The sequence below is a fragment of the Nicotiana tabacum genome, chromosome 5 (genome assembly GCF_000715075.1).
Source record: "Nicotiana tabacum cultivar K326 chromosome 5, ASM71507v2, whole genome shotgun sequence".
Taxonomy (NCBI): domain Eukaryota; kingdom Viridiplantae; phylum Streptophyta; class Magnoliopsida; order Solanales; family Solanaceae; genus Nicotiana; species Nicotiana tabacum.
The window spans coordinates 47,233,149-47,245,343 of NC_134084.1; the positions used below are offsets into that span (position 1 = coordinate 47,233,149).

Below are 12,195 nucleotides of genomic sequence, written 5' to 3' on the forward strand. Positions count from 1 at the left end.
ATCTTACTAGGATTAAAGAAATATTTTTAGCACGAGTTATATATTTTGTTCTACGAAGATTTTACCGGAAAAAACCCGAATAACCCAAAAACTCGAGAAAACCAAGATTGAAAAACCCGAGTTTTATTGGTTTGGTTTGGTCTTTAGATTTAATAACCTGACACAATTGATTTGGTTTGGTAATTGTAAAATCCGATCCAACCCAACCTATGTACACCCCTGCTTTTTGTCTACCACATGCAAATTCAGGAATTTCATTTAGGGTGTTCAAACTTAAAATAAGTAAAAAAATCTCTAATAAAGGATATTCATATACTTATAATTCTTCTTTGCCTTGCATGTAACGTGAGTTGAGTACCACAAAAAAAATGTCATTGCTATTTCAATCTCATAAACTAACTTCCGTTTTAAACGCTCTTCTTGATTTCTTCTTTGTTTTGGCCCATCTTGTTGCTTCTTTCTTGCATCTCAACCCTAAATTGGAAGAAAGAGGAGGAGGTATCTAAAGATGACAATAGAAAGAGAATTAAAATTATCACTATATTTATTCCTCTTTTCCAAGTGCAGGATAAATTGAATGGGGTTGTGTACCTTTTTCTACCAATTGAAAGTGCAGCCCTAGAATGTTACTGAAGCAAATTCAAGCTTTTGACTAATTTATTGTCGTCGGCTATATTAAGTTATATTCGGGGAGATTTGATTGATTCTGAATCAATATTATAGAAGAATGGAGGATAGGTATGGGGATATGAGAGTTCCTCTAATCTCTTGCATTTTTTGTATTTGTGTAACTGGCGGAGGAATCCTCCTTGTCATCTACCTTTTCGTGTCGAATCTTTCTCAACCTTGGTTTCTTCCAGCAGCATTGATCTTAGTTGGTTCTCCATGGCTCTTTTGGTTCCTCACTTACATGTACACTTGCATCAAACTATGTTGTTGCAGTAGCAAACTTGATAATCGCCAGATTTCACAGCGCAGCTCCAACGCGGCCACCATGGCGAACGCCAGGAATGTTTCCACGAGAAATTCGACCAGTTCACAGAACAATAATTATGATGAAAAACATGTCAAATTTGCTGAGGTTGTGGAAGTTGGGGAAAGTGGACATAGCCGTGGTAGCAAGCAAGATGAATGAGAGATACATCCATTAAATCGTCGGAGTAAATTGAGGTGCCCTTGAACTTATCAAGATACATATAGTGATTCTAATAGATGGGGTCATGGCTGTATGCATGAGTTGAGTCTTGAAAGACATTGTGACCGCGGGAGATGTATTGAAGATTTAAACTTGATGGATCCGATCGATCGGCCTTTAGGGTTTTTATCACGCATTTACTTTTGAAATTACAGGTTAAGAGAGTTTGATATTGTTGACATCTTAACAATTTCTCATATGCATATTTATGAATCATGTCGGAAATGATGGATACAGATGAACCCATTGAATGAAGTATGATGAAACTTCTAAGTTTAACTGATAGTCTTCCTTATTATGACGAAAAATTAATGTGTCTGCACGTGTTTTATGGAAAACCATCTTGTCCTTTTACAGATTTGGTATTTAGTTTGATGTGGAGAAGAAATTTGGATTTGATTTATGAATTGCGGTTCACTAGTAAATACCATGGGAAACCTTATTGTTGTTCTACGCATACACGATGTTCTTGAATTTGTTAATCGAGCGTCATCTCACCATTGGATTTTAGAACCCTCATTATTAAGATTATTTGATGTTGAAGCTTGAGGAATAAATGAAATGTTGGAAAACAAAATGAAAGATTGCTATTGTCACATGTGAAAGTTATGTACTTAGAGATCATTTGGTTCATCGTATTAACAATAATAATCGCACCATAATATTTTGCATAAGTTGTAGTGCGATATTTAGCTGGTTGGTACAAGAAAAATAATTGTTGCACAGCTTAAAACAACGTTTGGTTGGGCTCATTGTTAATACTTAGAATGAGTTATATGGGAGAGTTGTGGACTAGTATTTTATATGGGATAGTATATGGAATAAGAATATATTCATTAGCACTACATAGTTAAGAAGAACTAAATACAAAATATATCCCTAAGATAAGCAATACCCCCATAATAATTTATACATTATTATTAACTGAATAACAATTCTGACATTATAATCTGTGCATATCTAGTACATAATGTATGATACAAGTCAACCTTCAGTGGCAATTCCACAGAGTCGGTAAAAGGAAATGGCAGAACTAGATGCTCTGACATGGAAGACCAGCAAAGTCTTCCGAAGATTTTAAGCTAAGCATAATAGTTAAACTTGATTTTCTAAACTCGGAAAAGTGTTATGCTTTATAAAATGTACTGGAAAAAAAAAACATTTGAGTCACTAGTCATATGTATATTATCCTCAACAAATAAAGGGGTGTATGCAGAGGCGAATTCAAGATTTAGTAGGTTCAAAATGAGTGTAATCTTATTATATGTCTAGTTCTTAATTTTTCCACACATATGTATAAAGTTTCCTATATCTGCATTTGACAGTATATGTATTAACACTAGGTGAACAAACTTACCAAACCAACATGACAGAAGATTTAATGGTTCAAAAGTTATGAGAGTATATGTATTAACACTAGGTGAACAAGTTGCTGAAGATACAACAAGAGCCCTGCACTGGACCAATATTGGTGTGCTAGAAGTGATAATCGGCCTGAAGATAATAGAAGCAGACAAATTTTCTTTCTTGTCCCCATTGATGCAAAAGTTTTCCAGTGCCTAGAGTTTGACTACTAACTTGTTATCTTAAACAAGTCATGAGCTTCTATGACTGCAAAGGCATTTCATTTCAAATGAGGTAAAACCTTTTTTCCCAACCCTTCTGTACGAATGCTCATTGGCGAATTAAAATAATTAGAATAGGAGTAACATTGACAATGAAGTCACAACAGGGACAGCAATTCTAATATAAGTATATATAGAACAGCATTAGAATAAGGGAAATTATTTAAGCTGTTTTTTAATAACCGTGGTGTCTGGACTAGCTTGCCATGTAAGCCTTCGTACCTCCAACTCAGCCTGCCACCTGCCTTGCCCATTCCCGCACCACTAGTTAAATAAAAATCTTCATTAGAAAATGGCGCCATCCTAAACTGTAATTTAGGGCCAACAAATCCTTGTTTATTTCATGCGAATGGTGGTCCAGAACTTCAAATTTGTGATTACATGAGAATGTAGCATTTGGCTCATCTTGAGGATGATTTTGTGAAATTCAAATTCCCGAATAAGAAAAGGAAAGGAAAATGGAAAAAATACCCAATATTGAAATTGCCAAATATTTTCATGGATCAATGCCGACGCCAAAGGGAGATGGGTTTATTTCATTAAAAAGCTCCATAGTTATACATTTCTCCCATGCTCTAATAGGACCACAATGCATAACAATTATTGAAGTGCAATAGATGTTGCCTTCTGAGTACGGAACTACTGATAGCTTACTGTATGATGCGAGGAATTTAGCAAAGTCAAGAAGTACCAATTGAATTTTTTTTTAATAAAACCAGCATCACCAATTTCCAGATGTCTTGCGCACAAACTCAGCAATATCAAATGTGTCCGTCCCCTTCTTCGTGATGACACCCTATTCAAATAGTTGTCACTTGTCAATTTTATCATTTGGGTAGTAATTTGATATTTGCCAGAACATAAAAAGCATGGGGTTATAAGCACACAAATATAGACAGTGCAAGTATAAGGATAGATAGAACAATGGGAAACAAAGGCAGATATACAATTGCTGACCTTTTCAGTGATAATTCCACTAATCAAATTTGCTGGAGTGACATCAAATGCAGGGTTCCAAACCGAAATACCAGAGGCAGCAACTTGTTCACCTAGTCCTCCTCGTGTATGTAACAGCTCCTTCGGAGATCTTTCTTCTATCACAATTTCTTGTCCGGAAGAAAGAGATAGATCAATAGAAGTCAAAGGAGCAGCAACGTAAAATGGTATACCATGATGCACAGCAGAAACAGCAAGGTTGTAAGTTCCGATCTTATTGGCAGTATCACCTGCAATGAGATTTAAAGCTCCTGTAAAACGGTGGTTCTAAAAGGAAAAGGCCCATGCGAATCATAAGTCATATGTACCATTGGCGCTACACGATCAGCTCCAACAATGACAGCTTTCACCCGACCAGCATTCATCAATGCAGCTGCAGCTGAATCTGCTATAAGGGTGGCTGGAATGTTCTCATGAACCAACTCGAATGCAGTCAATCTGGATCCCTGATATTTAAATGGAGAAGTGAGGACGTATCTTACCCTGACTGTTCTCTGTTTGGGGCCCAGGTGCAGGATGACTCAAATTGTAGTACAACAAGTCAAACTAGAAAAGAAGTCTTTCAACAAGACAAATCAGAACTACTGTCCACCACATATTTCATTTTAAATTTACTATTAAGCATCTGATTCTTCAGTACATGATTCCTGAATTTGTAGTCAACAAGAATATGAATATGTCGACCAAGTATCATGCACTAAGCTACTAAAGTCCACACAAAGATGCACTTACGTAGTCCCTCGTCTTTAGATGCCGACTGGTCTTCTGCAGTAAGCTCCAATTTTGATGAAACGAAGAATCGGGTTAAAAGGCATTAACTTAGGTTAGCACTAAAAGTTTTAGCTGCTACTAACCTACGTGGAGGTTAAGGTGGAGTATGTCGTGTACTCCAACAATTCACTCGAAGCATCTTTTAGTACTCCTTCCGTTTCAAGTTAGATGAGGTAGTTTGACTCGGCACGGAGTTTAAGAAAAAAAATAAACTTTTGAAACGTGTGGTCTTAAAAGCTTAATGGATAAAAGCTTTGTGGGACCATGACATTTGTGTGGTTATAAAAGCTTCTCATTAAGGGTAAAATGGGTAAAATGAAGAGTTTAAGTGGGCGTTTGGACATAACAATTGTAAAATTTCAAATTAGGGGAAAAAAAATTTCAAGTGAAAATGGTATTTGAAATTTAGAGTTGTGTTTGGACATGAATATAATTTTGGGTTGTTTTGAAGTTTTATGAGTGATTTGAGTGAAAATTTTGAAAAACAACCTTTTGGAGTTTTTCAGATTTTCGACAATTTCCAAAATACATCTTCAAGTGAAAATTGGAAATTTTATGAACAAACGCTGATTTTGGAAAAAAGTGAAATTTTTTTGGAAAAGGGGGAAAAATTTCTTATGTCCAAACGGGCACTAAAATTGAATTATTTCCAAATTTAGAAATGTGTCATTTATTGTGGAACAAACTAAAAAGGAAAGTACCTCATCTAATTTGAAACGGAGGGAGTACTATATAAATAGGTACTTGAACGGAATTTTTTAGATCAGTCGAGAAAAATTGAAGTGAAATACTCCTTGTAAAATAAGGAATTTGAACTGACATGCCCCAAGGTATATAGAGTCGGGAACTGTATATGTAAGTGGGCATGGTTACTTAGAACGTAAAAATCCAATAGTTACATAATGCAGTTATATTACATAAAGGTATTAAATGATGTCTCTGTGACAATTTTTTCCTATACCTTATCCTATTTTATCTGCAGATTAAAGCCTATCTTTGCTAGGTAATAATTTACTGGTCTTTGACATGTTACTGCCAAACATAGGTTCATGCAGTATCTTTTTCCCGTACAGTTTCCTGAAATGTTAGCCTCACTGCCAATGGCGGAGACAGAATTTTCGCTAAGGGGGGTTCAACAAAGAAAAAAGTTTAAAAAGTTTAAAAGAGATTGTAGCCAATGGGAATTGAACCAATGACCTCATAAAGGTTTTGAAACCCTTTGCCACTAAGCTATGCTTTTCAACTATGTCAAGGGGGTTCAAAACATAATATCTAGAAGTACAAAAACAGATTTTGTCTTATATATACAGTGTAATTTTTCGGCGAACCCTTCCGCCCCTCCAAATCTGCTTCTTCAGTACATGATTCTTGAATTTGTAGTCAACAAGAATATGAATATGTCGAGCAAGTATCATGTACTAAGCTACTAAAGTTCACACAAAGATGCACTTATGTAGTCCCTCGTCTTTAGATGCCGACTGGTTTTTTCAGCTAGCTCCAATTTTGATGAAATGAAGAATCGGGTTAAAAGGTATTAACTTAGGTGAGCACTAAAAGTTTTAGCTGCTACAAGCCTACGTGGAGGTTAAGGTGGAGTATGTAGTGTGCTCTAACATTTCACTCGAAGCATATTTTAGTACTAAATAAATAGGTACTTGATGGGGAATTTTTTAGGTCAGCTTAGAGAAAATTTGAAGTGAAATACTCTTGTAGACTAAGAAATTTGAACTGACATGTCCCAAGGTCTATAAAGTCTGGAACTGTATAAGTAAGTGGACAACATGGTTACTTAGAACGTAAAAATTCAATAGTCAAATAATGCAGTTATATTCCATAAAGGTATTAAATGATGTCTCTGTGACAATTTGCCCTATACCTTATCCTATTTTATCTGCAGATTAAAGCCTATCTTTGCTAGGTAATAATTACTGGTCTTTGACATGTTACTGCCAAACATAAGTTCATGCAGTATCTTTTTCCCGTACAATTTCTGAAATGTTAGCCTCACTGCTATTAGTTTTTACTAGAAATGGATTTCAACACTGCCCATTTAGTCATTTCTGGCCTTATTTCAGCTTAGACCTCAAAGTATTTTACACTGGAATTCCTCAATCTAGCTGCCGAAGCATATATTTGCACCTATTGTTCCAGCGTGACTTGGCTTAAGGAAAATGATGTCAGCTGATATGAAAAGAACCAGCGACAGGGAAACAAAGAATGGCCGGAAAGCTTTTTCCTTACTCTCTTCTGTGTGTGTTAGGAGGATGTTTGGGGGGAAGGGGGGGAAAGATAAGTGAATTACAAGGCCCAAAAACAACCGTTCGGTATTTATTCTAAATTTCTAATAAAGTGCCGGGTTGCAAGTATTATGACTGATTGGAGAAGGTGACTACTGAGTTTGCAGCAACAATAGACTAGATACACCTGCTTTTCAAGTCCTTGTTTAAATTTTCTTTCATTCGCATACCATATATCTCCAATATGACAATATCTTTTCTTAATGTAGTCTAACCCATTTTCATTTAATCAGAGTAGGCAACACGGAGTTAACAATCAAAGTACCACATATTATAACAGACTATTATTGAACCCTAACCTGCCCAACCGTAAATTACCAGCATCACAAGATTATGCTAGAATCACAAAGAGGATGAGTCCACTAATAAGAAAAAGAAACACTTTTCACTCTTAATTACCAAAAACATTTATTATGGCATGTCTATAAGTTAGAATTTACTCTGCAACCGTGAAGAAAAATTGCAATAACTTTAATTTCTGCAGTTCAATGGAGATAACATACTTGGTATATGGCTGTAATGTTCAGTGGCAGGATCTACTAGAGTAATTAAAGCTAGAAACAACTATAGCTCATGCATTACCTGATTGAAGGGACGTGTTTCTGTGCAGTATGCCCTTTCTAGAACTCCATCGGTATAAAGTGCCCGGATTACACCAAGAGCAGTTCCATATCCAGCTGTAGCCAGACTGTTGAAAGTACGAATAAAAGTTAGAGTTACCCCATATGGGTAACTAATCATAATCATAGTTGCTTTTGATTGGTCCTGTTACAGAATGATTAATTGCAATTGCATGGAAGCAATAGCTTACTGGAGAAGACCTTATCAAGTCAAGTAGGGTAATGGACCGATCACAACAACGTAAATAAAAAAGAAAAATTAGTATTGGAATGAACCTTCCGGTGTTGCAGTGGGTCAAAATTGTTATCTTCTGAGAGTCAGTCAGGTGTTCCTTCAGAAAACTAGCTCCATATGATCCAATTGCCTTATTGGAAGTAACATCATCCTCCAGCATAACTTCAGCAGCTTCAATGTAAGCCTGACGGAACATATGAGAGTTAAGTGTTGTGCAACAGACTAAAAGTACAAGTCAATTTACTACATTTCTATGGTGTAACTATTCCCAATTAAGTTGCATCCTTCTTTCAGGCTTCTCACTCCCTTACTACTGTAGTTTTTATATTATTTAAGCAGCATAGGTGAGTGTTGGCCAAACAAGACAATGTTACCACCTGAAAAACTGAATTTGCATCTTTGGCTGTGGTAGCAGCCTTCTTTATAACTTCTTTAAGCTTAACTGCAGCATCTGAAAGATTAACAGCTGTTGGCCGACTGCACGAAGGGAACAAAATTTCATCGATACCCGTCACACAATCAAACAACATGGAATCTCACAATTACGAGAGATAAGCAGACAAATATTTCTGCAATACTATACCTTGAAACAAGATAATCCAATTTCTTACTAAGGAAATCTGATGCATCATCAGAAGTCCCATCAAACGAAGACAGGTTTGAAACTTCTACTGCCAAAGACAGTGCGGCAGCTATAGCAATTGCAGGTGCTCCACGGACAACCATTTCTTTAATTGCATCCCTGGTGCATATGCAGAATCAAGTCAATAAAACCACTCAATACTGAAGAACCTTTTTAGGCATGATAACCAGTCAGTGAACCACATAAAAGGATAGAGAGACAATCTTTCCACTTTACTCGCCATTCCAGTACTACTTTGCTTATAAACAATTCCAGTACTACTAAGCAGGAACTTTTTATATACATGAAAAATGGAGGCATAGCTATCAAACAACAACAACTACTACTACTACTACTATGCCTCAATCCCAAACAAGTTGGGTTCAACTATATGAATCCTCACTGACCACATTACTTCATTTCAAACAATAACGGGCAACAATGACAACAAGAAAAAAGACGGAATCATAAGTCACACAAAACCACCACAAGAGCTCATTAAAAACTAATATACATATAACTGCTCAAGGTTTTTAAAAAACAGTCAATAAAGAATACTATAAAAGAGAGAAAAAGATTACCAGCCATCTTTTGTATCCTGGATATCCAAAAAAATGGTCTCTAGGGGGAGTTTTCTCTGTTGAAGATATACTCAAATGTTAAGTCAAAGAGAAACAACAAGCTGCTCACAGAACTTGAAAAACAAACAACTTAGGAACCATCAACTTCAGTTGAAAAATTAGAAAGCTTTTTTTTTTTTGGTCTTTTTAATTAGACCAGAAAAAAATCAAGGAAATCTATTTACAAAAGCACTTCTGTAAAATGAAAAGCCGCAGTAGAAGTTGCTTAAATAAAAAGAGAAAATAGAGTAGAATACTTGATCGAGTAGCTGAAGTGAGCCACGCTTATAACAAATGGAGAGCAGAGTCTTGTCTCCTTCATTTCCAATAGCCATAGCTATCTTCAAACTCAACAAGAGTGGCTTATATCAAATAGAATAACAAAGAGAATTTGTGAAATAGCGCCTTTTAAAAAGCCCTAAATTCGAGTTGTGTGGTAAGGTAGGTGAGAGACGAAGAAGAAGAGCTTGAAAGTTGAAACAAGGAGGCCCCAGCAATTTATTCGCTTTCCGAAATTTTGGTAAAACGAATAAGACTCGACCTATTTTGACATAAATATTTTCTTTTTGGTAAATATTTTAACATAAATATTGCTCCTATCATTTTGGTACAAATAAGTACTCCACTATTTAAGCTATGAGTATTTGCAAAATATTGAACTTAATAATTTGAATTCCAAATGAAACTATTAAAACATTGGCTTGAAAATTAGTACTCAATTCATATATTAATTGCATTCGAATTTAATTTTCAATTAAACTATATATTTTTTATACTTTTTCTCTTAACCAACCAATCATTACGAATTTTATTTTATTTTATTTTTTAATAATTGCCGCATATACAAAAAATATCACTAAAGAACACACTCGACACGTTTGCATTTGCATTCTGCCTTGACAATTGTCACACACACAGAGACTACAATAAACAAAGAGAAACCGTGATGAAATCCATTTTCTGCTCAACACTTTGGGTGGTCGTTTGGTAAGAGGGATTAGGCGGGTGAGATTAAATTTATACTTTGTTTGGTTGGAGGTATAATTTAATCCCATAATAAATGTATATCTTCTATCAAATAAGTTATAAATTTAATCTCACTGATTATCCCATTTTATGACATCAAATGTGATATTATTTTATATTATATTTCAAGTGATATAAAATAATACCGGGATTAAAATAATGCTATTTTGTCCGCGTACCCGTCAATGGTTTTCATGTCAATAAAAAGTACTCGTATGAGTCATGACTACAGAAGAACAGAGAACGGAAAGGATGGATGGATGAGCGAGGGAGAGTAAAGACTTGGCTTTTCACGTTGGGGTTTGAACTATTTCCAAAATGTCCATTTTAGAAGACAAAAACAGTAAATAAATAAAATGCCCGCCAAAAGAAACTGCAAATCAAGAAGCACTTGCTACTTTAACAGTGCCAACCGCCTATCATACTCTCTTCAAAATCATCAAAACAAACCTTGCAATCAATTACCAGTATAAACTCTCAAACTTCAATCACCATTGGAATCAAGAAACACAGCAATGGATCTCCATTCCAATACTTTCACTCTCCCTTTCTTCTTCTGCTTTCTACTTTCTTTTGGTTCCTCCACCCCTACCCCACCATCTCCACCACCCTCTTCCTCTGCCCATGCTGCTGCAGACGCACTACGCAACCGTGGCTACTCCCTCTTCGCTTCCACCCTCGACTCCTCCACCACCACCACCAACAATTTCTCCGGCACAATTTTGGCTCCACCAGATTTCATTTTCTCCTTCGCCACCGCCAATATTTTTCCCCCACGCCCCTCCTCTGTTATCCTTCTTTACCACACTCTCAAGAACCCGCTCACATGGGCCCACCTGTCGTCCACTTCCAATGGCGCTGAAATTCCAACTCTTTACAATAACAATTGTCTCTTCTTTTTCAAGAGTTTAGCAGGAGATATATTAATTTCTTCGAGAAATACTTCAATTGGGGCTGTTAAAATCAGGCAACCTGACATCTACGTGGGCGATCATATCATTGTTCACGGAATCGACGGTGTACTGGACGCCACGTCAGCAACAGAATGCTCAGTTCCTCAAGTTCAAACTCGAACGTCTGTGGTTCCATCTGAAGATCATCGTTATCTTCTTGATCGCGCAATTAGAGCGTTAAGGAGAAGACGATTCACTGTCGCTGCTACAGCGTTGACTGTTAAAAGATTAGAGCTGTTAAGGCTGACTTCCATCTCCGTTTTTGCGCCGTCTGATACGGCTTTGTTCTCCCGCCCTGACGGTTTCCGTTACGATTACCGTCACCATGTTGTTCCCCAACGGTACCGTTTTGGGGATCTGGCGAGGAGCGCGAAGGGGAGTGTGGTTGTAGAGACTCTTGCTCCGAACAAGACGCTCGTCGTGAATTTCGTCGACGGCGTTGTGAATGTTAACGGCGTTGTTGTTAATAGAACGGAAGTTTATCGGAATCGGTGGATTGTTGTGTTATTTGTGTCGATGTCGTTAGATGACGCCGTGAATTTGCTTGATTACGGCAACTTTGCACCTTCTCTGGCGCCGGTGACAATGGAGATCCGTTATCCCGATGAGATTGTTGATAGTTCTCCCGCCGGTGTTCCATCTCCGTCGCCGTCGACAACCGAGATCCCTTATCCTGATGAGATAATTGACGGTTTTAACGATGGAGTTCAATCTCCGGCGCCAGCGACAATGGAGATCCATTATCCCGTTGAGATCAATAACGGCTTTACTGACGGAGCTCAATCTCCGGTGTCGGCGTCAATGGAGATTCGTTATCCCGATGAGATAAGTAATGCTTCTGGCGCCGGAGTTCATTCTCCGTCGCCGGCGATTATAGACATTCCTTATCCTGATGAGAGAATTAATGCTTCTGCTGCCGGAGTTCAATCTCCGGCGCCACCGATGGCGATAAATGAAGTGATTGATCCAGGATGTGTGTTCGGAATCCCGGTGGGAATCGAAGGCGGCGATCTACTCTGTCCGGCGAGTGGTCAGCAGAAGGGCAAATTAGAGGAGATGGAGGATTTGAATGATGGACACGTGGCTTCTTATCCACCGTCGAATGTAAAGGAACAGCTATCTGAGGTTGTGAATCAATCTGTGCCGTTGATTTCAAGTGATGAGTCTGATCGAGGTTCAGTGGATAGGGATGGGGAAGAACAGAATAGGATGAATATTATAGATGAGAACCATAC

The 12,195-nt window shown here is 37.3% G+C and overlaps 1 protein-coding gene across 1 annotated transcript; it reads right to left on the bottom strand.

Moving 5' to 3' along the window:
* Positions 1–3,313: 3,313 nt before the first annotated feature.
* LOC107791399 (methylthioribose-1-phosphate isomerase-like) lies at positions 3,314–9,564 on the bottom strand. Its single transcript, XM_016613463.2, has 9 exons — positions 9,239–9,564; positions 8,943–8,998; positions 8,323–8,481; positions 8,117–8,216; positions 7,781–7,923; positions 7,467–7,572; positions 4,127–4,262; positions 3,778–4,049; positions 3,314–3,616 (listed from the first exon to the last, which is right to left on the bottom strand). The coding sequence occupies exons 1-9, from the start codon at positions 9,314–9,316 to the stop codon at positions 3,542–3,544; spliced, it is 1,125 nt and encodes a 374-aa protein (XP_016468949.1). The 5' UTR covers positions 9,317–9,564; the 3' UTR covers positions 3,314–3,541.
* Between the last annotated feature and the right edge of the window lie 2,631 nt (positions 9,565–12,195).

What these genes read in the sequence shown, in the direction of transcription:
- LOC107791399 (XM_016613463.2), bottom strand. Translation starts at nt 9,316, where the DNA reads ATGGCTATTGGAAATGAAGGAGACAAGACTCTGCTCTCCATTTGTTAT. An exon ending in TTGGATTATCTTGTTTCAAG is followed by an intron (nt 8,217 to 8,322) that starts GTATAGTATTGC and finishes CCCTTCGTGCAG; the next exon opens with TCGGCCAACAGCTGTTAATC. An exon ending in ACCCACTGCAACACCGGAAG is followed by an intron (nt 7,573 to 7,780) that starts GTTCATTCCAAT and finishes TACTTTCAACAG; the next exon opens with TCTGGCTACAGCTGGATATG.